The 18,683-nt window shown below is 45.4% G+C and overlaps 1 protein-coding gene across 4 annotated transcripts; it reads right to left on the minus strand.

Moving 5' to 3' along the window:
• Positions 1-4,975: 4,975 nt before the first annotated feature.
• MCFD2 (multiple coagulation factor deficiency 2, ER cargo receptor complex subunit) lies at positions 4,976-18,001 on the minus strand. Of its 4 annotated transcripts, none has more exons than XM_053890665.1 (4): positions 17,863-18,000; positions 11,963-12,123; positions 11,029-11,188; positions 4,976-5,830 (listed from the first exon to the last, which is right to left on the minus strand). In XM_053890665.1, exons 2-4 carry the CDS (start codon positions 12,109-12,111, stop codon positions 5,768-5,770), a joined length of 372 nt encoding a protein of 123 aa, XP_053746640.1. In that variant the 5' UTR covers positions 12,112-12,123; positions 17,863-18,000; the 3' UTR covers positions 4,976-5,767. The 4 variants fall into 4 exon arrangements, with proteins under 4 accessions (XP_053746640.1, XP_019270407.1, XP_053746639.1 ...); XM_019414862.2 differs by lacking the exon at positions 4,976-5,830 and adding an exon at positions 8,137-9,623 and having other exon boundaries at positions 17,863-17,994; XM_053890664.1 differs by lacking the exon at positions 4,976-5,830 and adding an exon at positions 9,630-10,855 and having other exon boundaries at positions 17,863-18,001.
• Positions 18,002-18,683: the final 682 nt, after the last annotated feature.

Here is an 18,683-nt window from a genome sequence, read left to right on the forward strand (position 1 = left end):
AGAAGCTCTCCATGTTCCCGCCAATTTTCAGTGACCCAAACACGATCTACAATAAAGTCTCACCAAACCTGATTTGTCTACTAAGAGCATGGGCAATACGTTTGGGAGCTAGCTTAAGGTCTACTTCTACTAGCCTCATTCATTATATGTTTCTTAGTGTTTTTATGTTAAAAATTGTATCACAGCACTATGACAGAGCAGTTTGTACACAGAACTTTTCGTCTAGACCATCATTCTTAACTGCACCCCAACTTCTGATTTCATGTTTGTGAGTTGCCTTTAGGCTTCATCCGCAAACAGATTTTAGCTTTATTGCAAATCACAGTCTGTTGTAACTTAAAATTTCCAGGGGGACTGAACAGCCCAGTGAGCATTACTGCTCACACCACCACTGCTTCTCTGCTGCTGCCCTAAACCTTTCCATTCCACCAAAGACCCAGCCACTCTTCCCCTCCATTCTCAGTATGTGGTCACACACCTATGACAGGGACAGTGTATCCGTGTAAGTGAAGTGTAGCATTAGGTCTGACACATAGTAGGTGCTCCATAAATGCTGGGAGGAATACGAATTTCCCATGCAGACCAGTCAGATAATTTTTCTATGTGACCTTGGATGGTCTACCTAACTACCCATGCTCTTCCACAGCCTCCCTACTGGAGGAACAAAATAATGCAGCACTAATTCTGTCTGGGAAATCCATGGGGGTGGGAGGTAGCGGGAAGGGGAGTGAGCCTGAATTTTCCAGGCCGGAAACCTAACTGAGTCTTAAAAAAAAAAAAAAGCATCCCCTGGATGGGATACTAAGGGCAGGGAAAGGACAGTCTGTGGAACACTGCTGCCATCTAGTGGTTTACATGCAAATGACAAATTTTATGCCAAGAGACCAGAGGCATTCAATAGGGTAATAAAAATCTCAGAATCTTCAAATATTGGCATTTAAAGAATCATCACAGGCAGAGAGTCAACAAATGCTGATCAAGTCAACAAATGCTCCTTCTGGGCCCAGCCCCTGCTGTGCACTGGAGTGGGGCTGGCGGTCCAGGGGACTAGAGAAGACAGACTGGTCCACCAAGCACAGGACCCCGCTGAAACAATATCCTGCAGAAAACAAGCAGACTCTGGTGGAGGGCAGGGGACTGGAATCTCACTTTATATACATCTATTTGGCTTGTGTTTTTAAAAATAGTTCTTACTTAGGGGCGCCTGGGTGGCTCAGTCAGTTGAGCGTCTGACTTCCGCTCAGGTCATGATCTCACAGCTTGTGGGTTCGGGCCCCAGGTAGGGCTCTATGCTGACAGCTCAGAGCCTGGAGCCTGCTTCAGATTCTTGTCTCCCTCTCTCTCTCTGCCCCTTCCCCGCTCATGCTCTGTCTCTCTCTCTCTCAAGAATAAATAAACATTAAAATAAATAAATAAATAAATAAATAAATAAATAAATAAATAAAAATACTTCTTACTTCAGTAGTTATAATGAATTTATTGCATATTACTGACCATATACTCCCTAGGGCAATGATTCTTAACCTCTGACCCTTCTTAGATACACTTCAGAAGATCCATGAACTTGAGTGGGAAAAAATTACATCTTTATTTTCCTGAATCTTGAAATGAAATTTAGCATTTTTTCAAGTATGAATCAAGCAACAAACTGTGAGGGTTATTAGCAGAACCTGTGACTTCATTATTCATAGAAATTATAAAATATTTTCTTATCATAGTACAATTGTTGCAGAGATCTCAAATTATTTATTCATCACTACTTTGAAATTATGGTGATTATTAAACCTGCTGCTAGATCTTAATATTAATTAGATAGCATATAATATTAAATCACTCACCTTTTAAAATATGTCGGTATGTGTATTTCAATATAATTGGCTACCAGCATGGGCACTGGCAAAACCCTTTGAAGAAAGTCCAGGGACACCTGGCTTAGCACCCTTGTCCCTTCAGACATGGTCACCTTATTCCCATCTCACGCCCCAAAGAGCGTACAGAACTTAGCTATGGAGACCAAAGCCTGCACTCTGGGGACACCGATAGCCCTATTTACTGCATTCTGATTCTCTAACATCCATGAAGTTCAAGGCCTCTCCCTTAGATCTCAATTTGGACACCTAACGGATCTCTTCTCTCAGACTCACCAACTATGACCACACCTCCCCTCACTCTACTGTCTTTGGCTGTAGCCACAGCCAGGGACAAAGGCACTCAGCTTCCTTCAGTCCTCCAGCCTCCACGAAGGCCAGCCCCGCCTACTCCACCCCCACTAGGGCACAAGGACCTCTTCAACCTCTCTCTCCCCTCTCTGGGCAGCAGGGCCTTTTAGCCTTGGCAGACATGACCTGCACGTCCTTCCCCAGCCACCCAGTGGGAAGGCAATTAGAAATTCATGAACAGAAAATGCCCGGTGCAATGTTTCCTTTCAACTCTGGCAGAGTGAAGCAAATTCTCTGAAAGCTCCTGAAAGAAGACTATAATTGTGAGCACTGCCAGCACAGCCCTGGAGCTGAGACACGAAGCAACAGGCCTGTTCCAACACTGTCCCAGGGGTCCCAAGTTTAAAATCGCCACTGGGGTGTTGAGAAGACAATACTTTGTCTTTCAATAGTCTTTCAATACTATGTTTTTAAGCTTTTATCTTGAGATAATTGTAGACAATTCACATGCAGTTGTAAAAAAATATGAGAGAACTTGTGCACCCTTGACCCAGTTCCCCCCAATGGTAGCATCTTCCCAACCCATATCACAATATCCTAACCAGGATATCAACACTGATTTAGTCAAGATACAGATCATTTCACCACAAGGATGTCTCATGTTGCCGTTTTATAGCTATGCCCACTTCTCTCCTGCCCCCATCCCCTCCTTAATCCATTTCTATGGTTTTGTCACTTCAGGAATCCTTCACTCAGCATAATTCTCTGCAGAGTCATCCAGGTAGTTGCTCATTAGCAATACTTTGTTCTTTAGATGGCGGGGTGGTATGCTATGGCATGAAGTACCACAGCTTGTTTAACTATTTACCTGTTGAAGGATATCTGCATTGTTTCTGATTTGGGGCTATTATAAATAAAGCTGCTATAAACATCCGGGTGCAGGGTTTTGTGCAAACACAAATGCCTAGGAATGCAACTGCTGAGTCATATGGTAGTTACATGCTTCTTTTTTTAAGAAGCCACCAAACTGTTTTCCAGGGTGGCTGTACCATTTCACAGTTTACCAGTTCGAGCAAAGTATAGAAAACTTGCTTTCCTTTATATTATTCTATCCTCCTTCATTTGCAATACAATTGTGTTATATTTCTTCTGCATACATTCCAAACCATATCTGTGTTGTTTTTTTGCTTCAACAATTAAGCATAATTACAAAATTTGAGAAAGAAAGTCTATTGTATTCACCTATTTTTTTGTTTTCCATGGTCTGCCTTCCTGATATTCTAAGTTTCCTTCTTTTACTGAGTCGTTTCTGTTTTAAAAACTTCCTTCAGCCATTCTTTTAGGGCAGGTACACTGGTGACAAATCCTCTTTGTTTTCCTTTGTCCAAGAATTATCTTTTCTCTTCATTCTTTTTTTTTTTTTTAATTTACTTATTTTGAGAGAGAGAGAGAGAGTGTGTGTGCTCTCAATTTGGGGAGAGCCAGAGAGGGAGAAACAGAATCCCAAGCAGGCTCCAATGTAGGGCTCAATCCCCCCAACCATAAGATCATGACCTGAGGCGAAATTTGGACTCATCAGAGCCACCTAAGCACCCCCCCCCTTTCATTCTTAAAGGATATTTTCTTAAGATCTAGAATGCTCGATTGAGGGTTCTTTCCTTTCAGTACTTGAAAATTATTGGAGGGGTGCCTAGGTGGCTCAGTTGGTTAAGCATCCAGCTTGGGCTCAGGTCATGATCTCATGGTTTGTGACCTCAAGCTCCGTGTCAGACTCTGTGCTAACAACTCAAAGCCTGGAACCTGCTTCAGATTCTGTGTCTCCCTCTCTCTCTCTGCCCCTCCCCTGCTCATGCTCTGTTCCTCTCCCTCTCAAAAATAAATAAAACATTAAAAAAAAAAAAAAAAAGAACATTATTGGGCCTCTTCTTTCTGGCTTCCATGGTTTCTGATGAGAAATATACCATCATTCAAGTTGTTTTCCATTATAGGTAAGCTATTGTTTCTCTCTTGCTGCTTCTGAGATTTTTTTTCTTCTTTGTCTCTAGTTTTCATAAGTTTGACTAGGATAAGTCTTGGTAGGTTTCTTTGGGCTTATTCTCTTGGAGGTTTGTTCAGCTCATGCATCTACAGATTCATGTCTTTTGTCAAATTTACAAAGTTTTCAGCTGTTATTTCTCTGAGTACTTCTTTAGCTCCAACCTCTTTCCTCTTCTGGGGCTCTGATGACAGGAAGAACATTAGGTCTTTTATTATGGTCCCACATGTCCCTGAAGTCCATACAATTTTTTTTTTTTTGAGTCTTTTTTTTAGTGGGTTGGTCAGATTAGGTAACATCGACTGTTCTATCTTCCAGTTTACTGATTCTTTCCTCTGTGCCTTTCATTCTGCTGTTAAGGTTTTTATTATGGTTATATTTTTTTTAGTTCTCAAATTCCATTTGGCTACTCTTTATATCTTCTATTTCCTTGCTGATACTTGTTTTTATTTTTCCATTGGTTTCTAGTTCCTAATTGTTTTTTGAAGTATTTGTATCATGGCTGCTTTAACACCCTTGTCAGATCATTCTAAAACCTGTTATGAAGGGCACCTGGGTGGCTCAGTCGGTTAAGTGGCTGAATCTTGATCTCGGCTCAGGTCATGATCTCACAGTTTGTGAGTTTGGCCCTGCATTAGGCACTGCACTGACAGTGTGGAGCTTGCTTGGGGTTCTCTCTCTCTCTCTCTCTCTCTCTCTCTCTCTCTCTCTCTCTCTCCTCTCTCTCTCTCTCTCTCCTCTCTCTCTCTTTCTCTCTCTGCCCCTCCCCACTCACTCTCTAAATAAATAAATAAACTTAAAAAAAAAAAACCTGTTATGGGTGCTGACATCTTTTCTCCTTCAGTTTGAGATCTCAGTTCTTGGTATAATGAGTGATTTTTGACTGACACCTGGACATTTTTGTATTATATAATGAGACTGGACTTTATTTAAACCTGTTTTAACTGATTTTCCATGATACCCCTGTGGCAGGGGAAGGACAGGTGCTGCCTCCTTCCTAACAGGTGGAGAAGTCTACTCCCTACTCAGCCTCCATCAATACCCAAGGCCAGCAGCTCCTCCTTACTGCTGGATGTGGTTGGAGTTTGGATTCCCCACACGGTCTCTCCAGACACTGTGGTGGAGGTGACATTGTTATCCCTGGGTGGTGAAAGCCCTGACCCTTCACCAGGCCTCCTCCGACACACCCCACAGAAAGGGGGCGGGGAGTCTCACTCCAGCCAGTTGGGAGTTCCTGGGGATGGAACTCCAGGTTTCCTGGGGTTCTCCACTGACCCTGTGGGCAAGAACGGGGCCTTGTTACTGTCCAGGGATTGGGAGGAATGGAAGTCTCAGCTCCTTACTTGGCATCGTCTGGCATCACCTCAAATACAGGAAGGAGGATAGCACCTCATTACAACATGGCAAGGATGGAGGCCTAGGCTCCCCACTCAGTCTCTGCTGGCAGGGCCACAATTTTCCCTGTAGTGTTTGGCTGGAATAGAGAAGCTATTGTCTAAAAGTTTCCTGCCTTGTTAGATTGCCCTTTTCTTCATTCTCTGGCTAGAGAGAGCAGGTTTTTGTTGGGGCTTTTTTATGTGTGCTCCTTTTGGCATTTCTGGGTTGCTGGCTTCCTTAGCTCCAAGTCTGGATAGATCTGGTGAAAACAAATAAACAAACAAACAAACAAAAAACCACAAAACACACGTAAGACAGAACTCACCACCATGTTGTTGCTTGAAAACAAATAAACAAACAAACAAAAAACCACAAAACACACGTAAGACAGAACTCACCACCATGTTGTTGCTTACATCCCAGTGTCCCTAACCAGTCTACTTTCTTCCCTCCACCTTTCAGACTCTTCTTATGTTTGTTTTACAAATAATTTTCCAGGGTTTTGCTGTACTTCGTTAGAGAATAGAAGTGTATCTACTCCATCTTCTCAAAAGGCAGAGGTCCTGGGTTTTTTGGGTTTTTTGTTTCTTGTTTTTAACATCCAAAAGTTCAGACAGAATGTTCATAGTTTCTGCTACTAATTCCCTAGTTGAAATGTTAGATTGGTTGGGTCCTTGATAAAATGGATTTCCCCTTGAGGTAGAGATGTGACTTAGCTCTTGTTTTTATTGGGGATGCTATGTAAGAATATTTCTGTGTCCTCTGATGATAACACCTTCAGGGGAAGTCTGGAATATGACACAAAGCCTTTTTTTTCTCCTCTCTAGAAGGTACTGAAGTCCAAAATCTAGATCAGAGAGGTTACATGGCAAACACACAATAAACACTCAATGAATGAATCAACAAATGAACAAACTCAGGATTGACCAAAAATTAAAAGCACTGATGTCTCATCACTTTGTACTTAGGGACTTGTTGGGTTATGCTATGCGTCTAGCTAAAGTGAATAGGCTCTTCATATGCAATTGAGATGAAGTATGAATTAGTACAACTCTTCTGGATAGAAATTTAGCAATACTTACTAAGGCTCAGTAAGTAAGCCTTACTTCTTTGCAGGTTCAAACCTCAGTAATCCACTTTCCTCAAGAAGTAAGAGTATAAAAAAGATTTGTGTACACAGATACCACAACGTAATTGTCAACACCACATAACAGAACACCCTAACTTGTAGTTCCTCAACAGATGGATTGACATCCATGATCTATCCGTTCAGTGGAATAGAGAACATCTTTTGACCCCTGTTCCGGAGGAGTCATCAATCCCTTTTTAGCCCCTCCAACCCCTGCAATGCAATAGGGGCCCAGGCTCTCTAGCCAGACTGAGGAACAGGTGACTGAGTATTAAGTATCTACTTTGTGTAGTGTCAGGCACTTACTAGATGCTTTCTACATTTGCCCTCATTTTGTTAATCCTCTTCTCCTTTCTGTAGGTAAGTTTTATTGTAGTAATTTTTTAGATGAGAAACTAAATTTCAAGTTCGCAGCTGAAGAGAGCAGGCCTACGATTCTGACTCGACTGCCTGAGTCCAAAGCTTATGCTCATATAAGGCTGCCTCTCTTGGATAGATTTATCCCCATTTTAGAGATAAGGAAACTGAGGTGCAGAGATGTTCCTGATACATTCTGAAAAATCCTTCAAGTGTGTTATGAGAAGGCTAGAAGAGAGGAGGTATGCAAGAATGTCACTGTGTCCCTAGTATCACAGGTCCCTCTCCCACCAGGGACATTTGCTAAACAGGACCACAAAGGCTAGCACGAAATAGTTACAAAGGGAAGTCAGCTGTGAAGGAGGAAGGAGGAAGGAGGAAGGAGGAAGGAGGAAGGAGGAAGGAGGAAGGAGGAAGGAGGAAGGAGGAAGGAGGTGTCCGTCTCATCTATTTAATGGGGTGACTCTACCTTGTAAGGATCTGCTTCCTTCCCCCTCCAGCTGCCTCAGTCCCTTCCCAGCAGCCAACAGGATGAGGTTGTTCTGGGAGCCCACCCATTAGATCCATCCAGAGGGGCAGCTCTGGATGAAGAAGAGCCAATGCAACATCCAAAGATCTTCGGGGGGCAGGGGAGAGAGAAGGCAATGGTTAACTTCCTTCCTTCCTTTTCAAATGGCAGAACAAGGTGTCATTCCCAAAATGCCAGGGGAGACTGTGCTTTTTGCTTGGGCCTGGGAGGCTTTCAAAAATGCTACCTAATTAAATTTTCTGGCAAAGAAAAGACAGTCACCAGACTCCAGGAGAAAACAGTTACTTTCCTAAGCTAGACAATGCTGTCATAATCTGAACGTGGCCAGAGAAGAAAGGTCCAAAAAGTGATTTCACTCAGAAGAAGAAATGCATCAAAGCAGAAAGTGACTGATTACTGGGAGTCTACCCCTGCCAAAAGAACAGGGCACAGCCAGGGAGGGTCATAGGACCTGTGATGGAGCAGGCACATGGAAACATCTGTCCTAAATAAACAAAACCTTCACGTGGGAGGAGAAGACCCCTATTGGACAAAAATCAACTGCTCTTCATTTTGTTTCATCAGCTTTATTGGTCATATACCCAGGATTCAATATATAAATCTTTCAAAATAACTAGATATTACAAGAATAGTTTACAATTCAGCTCTGATTGCACAAATACTTGACACAGGAAACCATTTTTTACAAATACATACGTTTTCTTATAAGAATACTTCAATAAAGAAAATAAGTCTCTATGCGTCTTACAGCAAATCTTAGGCAGTTTTTTCCCCTTTCAGCCATCATTTCAGGTTTTTTACCACAGCAAGTCCACCACATCCAATAGACCAAATCACAATCTGCTGCTACTTCTCATTTTCAACTGTTACTGAGATCCGCACTCTTAATTAAGAGTTTTTAGGCTTCTTTTTTTAATCTTTCCTGATCTGAAAGAATTCACATATTTAAACTAGAAGAGGTCATTTAAACACCATGCCTTCTAAATATAGCTTGCAGCAAAATGGGTGCTGGGTGATCTTCTCTCTCCTCACTTAGGCAAGACCAGCTAGTAGCTTTACCCCACTGTGCCAAGCAGGAGGGATAAAGTCCTTGCGTTCCTAATAGTTTCTAAGCAGCAAAAACAAACCCTAGAAATAAGAGTTAAATACAAATATTAAGAAAGCTAAAACATTTGCTAATGATTAGAATAAAGAACACTTTAAATTCAAAGTCTCTCCTAAGACAAAGAAGACATAAAAGAAAGGATGTGGCAGTAGTTTTACAAAATACTGAAAAACGAAAAAATGCTAATCACTTAGGTCAGTTGGGTATCATTCCCAAAGTGCCAGAAGACACAGTATCTTAGACTCTATGGCTAGCTGAATTCAGTATCTGGCATCCTTCTTATGCCTTGTGATAGTCTAATACTCACTTGCCCAGGGTGGGGGCAAGCCATCATTCGGGCCAGGGGAACTTTGTGGAATACTGACCACCTTTACCTAAAGAGACAGAATCCACCAGGAAAACATTTGGCATTTACGCCATTCCCTCACTGTCACTGAAAAGTGTGTCTAGTTGGCAAAGCTTCTCTTACTTTTCCGGTAGCATGAATGCAAACCAAGAGACCAGCAGCATCCTACAGTCAAGTTCCTGAGTACCACACTCCAGCTGTCCAATATTCTTGAAAGGATTCTTTAATCAAGCCCTTGTCCAGTAAGAGATTTAACAGTACTTGGGGACTACAACTATGTCCTGCTTCTCTTCTATTTCTCTTGATTTCTCTTTCTCACCCCAGGGTAACAAATCGCTATAGGTTTTTACCAAAATACTGTTGCAGTTGGAAAGGAGTTATTTCGCATTACCGAAAGTGTTTAATCACATTATGACGGGTCACATTCGCATACAACTAGATGGCCAAACAACATCTACTGCAGTGATTTTGCAAATTCCGCATAGTCAATGTATCCATCATTGTTTTTGTCATCGTCTCTCAAAACACCATCTATTAGATTAATCAGTTCGGCTTCACTCATTGGTGGTGCCTGTTCATTCGCTTCCTACAAAATACAAATTAGACAACGATGAGTCGCACGTTTTACTGGAAGTGCTTAGCTAAGGTCTAAAATGTCCATGTTCGTGTGTCCAAAAACTCTTTCCATGTAGTATGTGGCTACTTCTAGGAATCTACAAACCATATATCAGATATACAGTCAATTCATAAAAATCCAATTTAGAAATTATATTTGCCAGTGAAAAAGAAAAATGCAATCAAAGCAGGTCCTTGCTTATTTGTTTTAAAAATTACTTTTCCCTCTTTTCTAATTACAGAAGTAACACATGTTCACTGGAGAAAGCTAGGTCTGGCTTACACAGAATTATGCGGTTCATAATTCCCACAAACCCATTCTAGAGAAAAGCTGAGAGCTCGTGCTCTCTCGAGGGTCAGCTCTGGGTGCAGTGTGCCCTTGTAAAGTGCAAACCGTCTGCACTGGACAGAGTCCTGGGGTCAGAACAAGAGGAAGGCACTGCCAACCAGGAGACCATGTTACAGTCTTTGAGACAGAGGTGTTTCCCCTGCTCCGGAGGGAGCTGCAGCAGGGCTCACTGTGCTGAGTGCTATGCTAATGCTGTTCACATTCTGCCAATTCTTCCTTTGCCACCTCTCCCACATGTACCCTTTGCTCTCCTGTCGCTACCACCAGCCTCGCCTTCTGGGACTGCTGAATCCCAGGTCCTCTCCCTGATGCCAAGCTCTCCCCGCGTCCATCAGTCTGCCTCCCACGGCAAAGGACCTTCCCACGACACTGCCACTCTTCTGTACAAAGCCATTGTTAGCGCTCCCCACCACCTTCAAAGCAAACCCGAATCTGCTCTCCTGCTAGCCACCAGGAGCACGCTCGCATCACCAGCTCTGCCTGTCCTCCTCTCCACATTATAGACTGAAGTGTGGCAGGGCAGGACAGACACTAGACCTGGACACATCTGGATTTCAGTTCTCTCACCTCTAACATGGGGGTAATAACAGTGCCTGCCCAGGCCACTCCCAGGCTGCTGCAAAGACTAAATGCTCTGTAAACCGCTTCATACGGAGCACTGAGTAGTATCACACAAGTCCTCAATTATTACTGAGTCCCTTGATCCCTTGGTTTGCCACCCTTAAATAAAACAGCTTCTCCCCTGCTCCGCATTTTGATGTGGTCTGTCCTTCAGGTGCTGGTTCTCAAGCTCTGGTGTGCAGTAGGAGTCCCTGGAGATTCTGCCTCAGTAGGTCACCCTGTGTGAGAAGCGCCTCCGAATAGGAAAAGAGGCAGAACGGAGCGATGAGCAGACAAAGAAGACACAGCAATACAGTTGTATAAGGACAGCACAGGTCATCAAGACTGAAGACTGAACCTTTGGGGGGGCGGGGGGGGGCGGAGAGCACTTTCTGAGATGCTGCCCACTGAGCTACCGCAGACCTACCTCCTTATGGACGTGAGTGATGGCTGTGGACAGCTCCAGGCCATCAAGCAAATTATTGCCATCATAATCATGCATTTTGAAATAATGGAGCTGCAGTTCTTGTGGGGACATCTCCGCCTCTGGTTTGTTGATGACACCTTCTAGATGCTCCATGATATGCCTAAAAACCGACAGTCAGACTCAGACCACTTGGCAGCAACCCCGGGATCACACCAAAACGTTAAGAACTGAAAAGTTCAAGATCTTAAGGTTCACTCATTCCAGAAAAACAGAAAGCGTGGCAAAGCACACTCAAGGATGATAGATACAGGCAAGGCCATGAAAGGGGCAGGGAAAAGTCAAACAGTTCACCTGCTAAGCTGGCAAGATTATGGGTGTTTTCCTCTTAATTATTAGAATGCTGTTATAACATCATGGGAGACTAGCAATTAAACACACTTTTTTGAACCAATTCAAGGAAAACAAATTATGTGTGAGCCTAACTGGCCCAGGACAAAAGTTGCAACAAATAATTCAGTGTTAGAATGTGACAGTAAAAAAAGGAAAAGCTCTAGTCAGTCCAGAAACCTTAGTTTTATCCTGGATTCTGTCACCACTACTGTATACACGTGTGTGAGAATATGTGTGTGTGTGTGTGTGTGTGTGCGTGCGTGCACGCACGCATGAGCATGAATGCAGAGGGGTTGTCTGTATGTCTGTCTGTGGTGAAAGAGAGACAGGATGAATTCAGGCAAGTCATTTATCTCATCTGGGCATCAAGATCCTCCATCTATGAAATGATGATGGAAAAAGACTGCCTGATTTACAGGTGGCTATAAGGAATAAATAATCACTCTTGAAAAACGTCAAGAAGTTGTACAAACAGTAGAAGGGTGGCTACCGACTGCAGCTGCGGGGGGAGGCTCTAGGACCCCAGCCCTGGCTGGATACGTACTCTTGGTCGTGCACTGTATTCTTATCCAGGCCCACGCTGCCAGGATGGGAGAAGCTGGCCCCAGGCTCCTCAGCCCTGGCACCTGGAGCACAGAAGGCCCAGAGCAGACCACACAGGAAGGGGGTTCTGAGCAGCCGCAGAGATCTCATGGTCGCCGGCACCTGGGAGGTGGGGAACATAGAAGGTGCAGGTGAAAACACCAGAGCTAAGGTTCTTTCAAAACGTGACAGTGTGCTGCTCCTGGAGAAGGAACTCAGTGAAAGGAACGAGGTTGGGGAAGAGAACATGTCCAACTGGACCTAAGGCCAGCTCTGCCACTACAGTGTGGGATGACCTTGGGCACTCCAAGTCTCCATCACTCAAAGAGCGGGTGGGAGGGCTACACGACATTTCCTGAAGCTCCTTCAGAATGCCAAACAACTCAATGAGAGGTTAAAGGGATCTGAAGATTACTCCTGCCTACAAGAAGCTTACCGTCTGGTGAAATACTTCCTATGGAGAGCACTAAAAAGGCAGAAAGCGAGGTGTCCTAAAGAAAAATAAAAAACTGAGAGTTCAGAGGAACAAATTTCCTCTGGGTGAAGGAAGATCAGTGAAGGCTGGGGCCACAGTTTGCTGTGGACGTGCAGGGACTGAAGGACTAAGGCAATGCTGTGAGCAGAGCAGAAGGTCAGACAAGTGGGAAAGAAACTCCAAGTGGTGTAGTCAGGGGGAGCCTAGAGGATATGAAGCAGGCAGAATGGTGGACAATGGGGCACAGAGGTTGACCAGGCTCTATGGGATATGGCTTTGCATGCTAGGCTAAGGAGGCTGAAGTTTCTGGAGAACAGATGGGGAGCCACTGAGGATTTGTGAATGGGAGATGAGATCAGAGCTTGGTTTCAGAGTGGCTCATCCAGCAGCACAATGGGGGCAAGGTATTTGGTGGAGCAAGACCAGAGCTAGGAATGTGGCAGTTGAGGGAAGCGATGAGGCAGGTCAGATCAAGGCCTGCAGTAGGGGACACGGGAAAGAGGACATTAACCCCTGCCTCATCCATCTCCCAGGACTGTGACAGGTAACCCAACCACTGTGAAAGAGCAGCACAAAGGAGAGTTACACAGACGTTAGGATTCCATTAAGTACTCCCGGAGTTTGGCTAGACCTGCAACTATGGTCAATAAGATACAGTCAGCTACACAGTAAGTTCCTGAGGGCAGGAGTGCTTCATTCCCAGGATTCCCCACCAAGGCTCAAGCAGGCCTCTACGATTTGTGAAATTCAAAATCCCAGTCCTTCCGGGGGCTTATAGACCGATCTCAAAAAGGTGAAGGACTGCCATACCAACTAGGGCAATGCTGTGAGCAGAGCAGAAGGTCAGACAAGTGGGAAAGAAACTCCAAGTGGTGAAGTCAGGGGGAGCCTAGAGGATATGAAGCAGGCAGAATGGTGGACAATGGGGCACAGAGGTTGACCAGGCTCTATGGGATATGGCTTTGCATGCTACGCTAGGACCATGTTGGTCCTCCATACCAACACAAGGACTACATATCCATCTCCCAAAAGGCAGCACAAATTCTGCTGATAACAAAGGCCAGTGATTTCTAATGGGCCAACGGTAGCCACAAGACCAAACCAACAGCAGTAAAGAGAAAGCTTTAGGGTACTGGTCATTCCTTGCATCCATCACACACACAGCTCACTCCAAAGCTTCTGTACCTGGGGCTGGCAAGGAGCTGTGTGGCAGCCCTCTCACCCATCCCAAAAGGTGGGACTCCAGGAGAATACCATCCCCATGACGTTCAGGAAAATTTCCCAAACCCATTTTGCCTATCAGTGGTAACCCCTTCAACAGTTCCTTCCTCAAGGGAACAACAGTCACTGGGGTGTAACTTCCAGGGGGCCAAAACGCAGCATCTAATCTTACAACTGTACAGGGACATCATAATGCAACATCATACTTAACAGTAAGAAATGATTTTTAATATTTAATGAAAAAGAACAGACTGCAAAAGTCTGTGAAAAATAATTTTGTAATAAAAAGTGTATGTATATTTCATACATAGAACAATGGCTAAAAATGGTTAAAAGATTATTTTCTGAAATAGGAGGTGTGATTTGGATTTTTTTTCTTTTCACTTTTCTCAGTTCCTACTAAGGATTCTAAGGATTCCTAAGGTCTAATGTTCCTACTATAAATATGTTTTTCTTTATAAATGTGTATTTAATGTGACTTACCCCATAATTTTGCTCAAATATGTATGAATGGAATTTAAAAAGGGGGGGGGGGCTTCCATTTAATTCTCATCCATAGAAAATAATTCAGGACCAGAAACTACATTTCCAGTTTTACCAAATAAAAGTGTCCAGACCCTGACAAGGCCACTGCCACTGTATCTGGTACCTGAAAACAAGGTCTCAAGTTACTCCCAGCAGTGACTGCCCAGGCCAGAGCAGAACAGCTTGGTCTAACCACGTATCTTAGAGTTCTGAGACAGGAGAGATAAGAGAGGGAAGCCAGTTCCTTCCAAGCCTCTTAGACTCAGGCACAGTAGACATCCCTTTCTCCAGCAAGCCTTCTTCAAATCTGAGTCTGGCTTAGGCGTTCTTCCCATTCACTCCTGAGTGCCTCCCTTCAGAAGGGTCCAGTCTGACAACAGATGTGAATGAGACCTTGAAAACTGCCTGATTACTTGTAAGTGCTCCCTGCTGGACTGAGCTCTATGAGGGCAGGGAGGGAACCACATTCCCAGCAGCAGGCACAGCGCCTGGCACAGGGGCTGATGGTTTCAGCCTGTGTGCCACAGTCCTTAGTGGGCAGTGGGGGGAGGGATTCCCATCTTCACAGATACACTGCCGAGTTTTGATGTCAGTGTAACTGAGCATAAAATTTTTTTGGAGATATCTATCATATAGTCGAGTGATCAATGAACCCATAGCATAATTTCTTATAACTATGTGGTTGGAAGCTTAGTATCAAATTGTGTATGTGTGTGGAGGAGAAATAGGTTCTATTTAAATAACACCAAAAAGAAACCAAGGGATAGGTAATACAGTAACTATGGGTCCACATTCTCTCAAGGGAGGCAGAATAAAGGTCAAGAATCAGTTGTTGTGGACATGTCCCACTTTGGTTTGTTGCAGCAGGTTTCTAACAGAACATAACACAAGTCCAATCAATCTACCAAACACTGAGGAGAAACTTTCCCTCAAGTGCTACAGCGAGAACAGAGAATCTGCCACCTAACAAATTAAACTGTCACATTCAAAAAGAAACATAAGCAATCCCCTTTGCCTGAAGAACATGTTGCATCACCCATACTCCAATGATTTAGTTCAAGGCCATGAGCAAACAGGCTGTTAGATAAACCCCAGCAGTTCCCAAGCTCACTGCCTTTTTTGATAAATTATAGAGGCCAGACTCGAAAAAAATCCAAAGGAGAGACTTCTGAAAGAGATTTCAGAACCCAACCCCTGCTTTCAGACATCCTTGACAAGGAGAAGCCTCAGTCCTGGGAGGGAAGTACCAGACCAGGCTCAGTAGCCAGTCTCAGTGTAACAGGGCTCCCCTCACCGCTCCAGCAGCCTCTTCCAGGCTCAGAGCCTTTGCTCCAGTAAAGGTTAATGCTCCAGCAAAGGTTAATGTTCCATTAACCTGTCTGCCCTCTTCCTTCCAGGCCCAGTTCAAATGTCATCTCAGGATTCTTCCAGCCACACCAATCTTTCTCTCCTCTGACTTCAGTCTGCAGCCTCTCACAACATATAGTCACATATTGTTCTTTTCCCTCCCTCTGTGAGGGCCAGGACACTGTCATCTCAGTCTCTCCCTTACTCTACCAATCACAAAGTGCTAAGCTGACTGGAGAACAGCACATCCTCAGGTCTGATTCAGGGCAGTGGGTTTTGGCACCTAGATATGCTATTCCCTATCACAGAAGATCTGGCCTAAGCTGGAAAAATAACCCCTTTGGAGCTCTCCCACCAGGGCCTGCCTGGCCAGCTTGGTCCACCCTCTCCTCCCATTGTGTCATTAGCCCTATCAGCATGTTAAGAGTTTGGAGCCAGCCTTCCTCCTATAAAGATTACAGCAGCTGTTAGCAGGTTTTCTCTCCTGCCAGGGGCCCTCAGTTAAGAATTCAAACTCAGGGGTGCCTGGGTGGCTCAGTCAGTTGACTGTCTGACTTCGGCTGAGGTCATGATCTCGCAGTTCACGGGTTTGAGCCCCACATCGGGCTCTGTGCCGACAGCTCAGAGCCTGGAGCCTGCTTTGGATTCTGTGTCTCTCTCTCTCTGCCCCTCCCCACTCATGCAGGCATATGCTTGCTCTTGCGCTCTTTCTCTCTCTGAAATAAGTAAATATTAAAAAAAAGTTCTTTCATTAAAAAAAAAAAAAAATTCAAACTCAAAAGCAGCCACACTCACTAATATCCAGACATCCTGTACCCAAAGTCAATGCCAGAGAAAAACTCTGAACGGTACTTCCCATCTACCACTGCTATGGTCCTGGACTGAAGGCAAGAATACAGCCAGGTTCCTAGGCCAAAGAAACTGCTACATGGGTTGGAGATTGAGAATTGGTTCTGAAAAGCAGAACATTTAATAACTTGATCCATATGTTTATTTGAGGAGCCCGAGAAGCGGCCAGGCTTCATTATGCATTTAACCAACACACTCCTTACTAACAGCCTGGTGCCACACAAGGTACTGAGGATAGGACTGTGGCCCAGACAGGTGCCTGTCACACTGATTCCAGCCTGGTGGAAAAGAGAGACTAATAAATAGACCCCTATGGAGTACCGCTGAAACCCTAACCCACACCTGGAGTAACACATGAGGGAGAAAAGGATTTTTTTCAACTAAAGTATAGTACTTCAGGCAGAGAGAAAAGAATGTAACCAACACCTAAGCCTGTAAGAGACTTGGTCCAACCCAGGAACTACAAAAGGTTCAAGAGGGTCGAAGACACAGAGAGGTAGAACTGGATGGAAGCATATGGTTAGCTTGTCTAAATAATTCTGCAGGCTGGCAGGGAACTGAAATCTGCTACTCTGGGATAAGCAGGCCCATTTGATAAGGAGGGTTGTTTGGCCAGGGGCCCTAATCCATTGGAACAGAGTGGGGAAGAGAACTAGAGTAAGGTAAAAACAGAACAGGTCATGAAGGGCCTGTATAAGCTATGTTCAAGAGCTCAAAAGAACAATGAAAACCCACTAAGGACAGAAGGGGAATGGGGGAAGGGATCTGGTGACATTAACAGGTCTGTGTTTTAAGATTATCACTCTGGCTTTCCAGTACAAAACAAACTACAAAGGATCAAAAGACCAGTCAAGATGTTACTGATGTAGTGCAGGGGTGAAATGACGGTGGCCTGAACTAGCTGCAGCAGAGAGGCCATGGATCAGGGGCGAAGTGGGAAGTATCTAAGAGACCTGTGATAGATTCGATTGGGTGGGTGAAGGAGTGCCGAGCTGGGGCGGGGATTGGGGGCGGGGGGGGCGGTTAGAGTGACGCCCAGGTTTCTGGCTTAGGCACCGGGTGCATGGCGGTGCCATGTCCAGACAGGGGATTCAAGAGGAAGTGGGCTTCCCCCAACCTCCCACTCGCTTGGCCAGACAGGACCTGTTTGTTGTGACCCACTCTGGGACACAAGGTACCGGCGGTAGACGACAGTAACGCCCCCAGCCGGGCCCATCTGGCTTCAAAGCCCCCCGCCGCCTCTGTTCCAGGAGAGTGGCTGTGCTCCCGGCCGCCGGCTAAGCTTCCAGAGGCAGCGCAGAGGCCAAGACCCCTACTCAGGCCGCTCCCGCCTCCCAACCTGAGCCGGAGCCCCGAGCCCCTGAGAGAAGCGCCAGGATCCCGCCCCACTGCGGACGCCTGAGTGCCGCCCCAAAGACCTCCTTCTCCAGGGTCGAGTCACAGACCTTAGAGGACGAAGCCCGGGCCTCGGCTCCTCCTGGGTTCACTCACCCTCGCTGCACCCCGTTTCCAAGCAGTTTTCCTCAGACGCGAAGCCTCCCAGCATGAGCCTCGCCAGTCCCCGTCCTTGCAACGCTTTTCCTCGCCCTCCCCGCCCCGCCGCGCTGTGCGCATGCGCGCTCCCCTCTGGCCGCCCATTGGCGCCACAGAGTCCCACCCCTGCCCAGCGCGACGCAGTGTGGACCGCTAGGGTGATTCCACGTGTAAAGGGCCCGGGACCAACTAGGGCCTGGCAGGCGCAGTTCCTCAGCCAGCCAGCCTTCCCGAGGGCGACAGTCGGCTCTAGCCTAGGTTGGGCCACTTGAGCCTTCTCGCCCGGCAGCTTGCTAGGAATGTAATCCAGCGTGGGACATAGGATGGCTAATGGGGATGGGGAGGATCCTACAGCTGGCTTCCATTCGGCCTCCACCTTTACAGGTTCCTCGGTTCCTCCACCTGTAGGTTTGGAAGAAAGATCATGGGAATCCTAGTTCCACTTCTCATGAAATGCCTAGAAGACGCTGGAGCCAGCTAGAGATCCTGCGATTCCAAGATTGTCCTACTTCCAGCCTCCACTTACTGCAGTCCACAAACCGCTTAAGCTACAAGACCTATTCAATTGTATACGAGTCCCACCAAGATTTCATGGGCAGCCCAGTTCAAAAACCACCTTACCTGTGCAGTTAGTGAAATCACCTTCTATCTCAATAGAAGACAAAGCACTTCAACCCCCTTCCCCCCACCCCCCACCCAAACAGACCCACAAACAAAAGAAACCATAAACCCC

Source organism: Panthera pardus, unplaced genomic scaffold, assembly GCF_024362965.1.
Source record: "Panthera pardus isolate Hobbes unplaced genomic scaffold, ASM2436296v1 HiC_scaffold_25, whole genome shotgun sequence".
Lineage (NCBI taxonomy): Eukaryota > Metazoa > Chordata > Mammalia > Carnivora > Felidae > Panthera > Panthera pardus.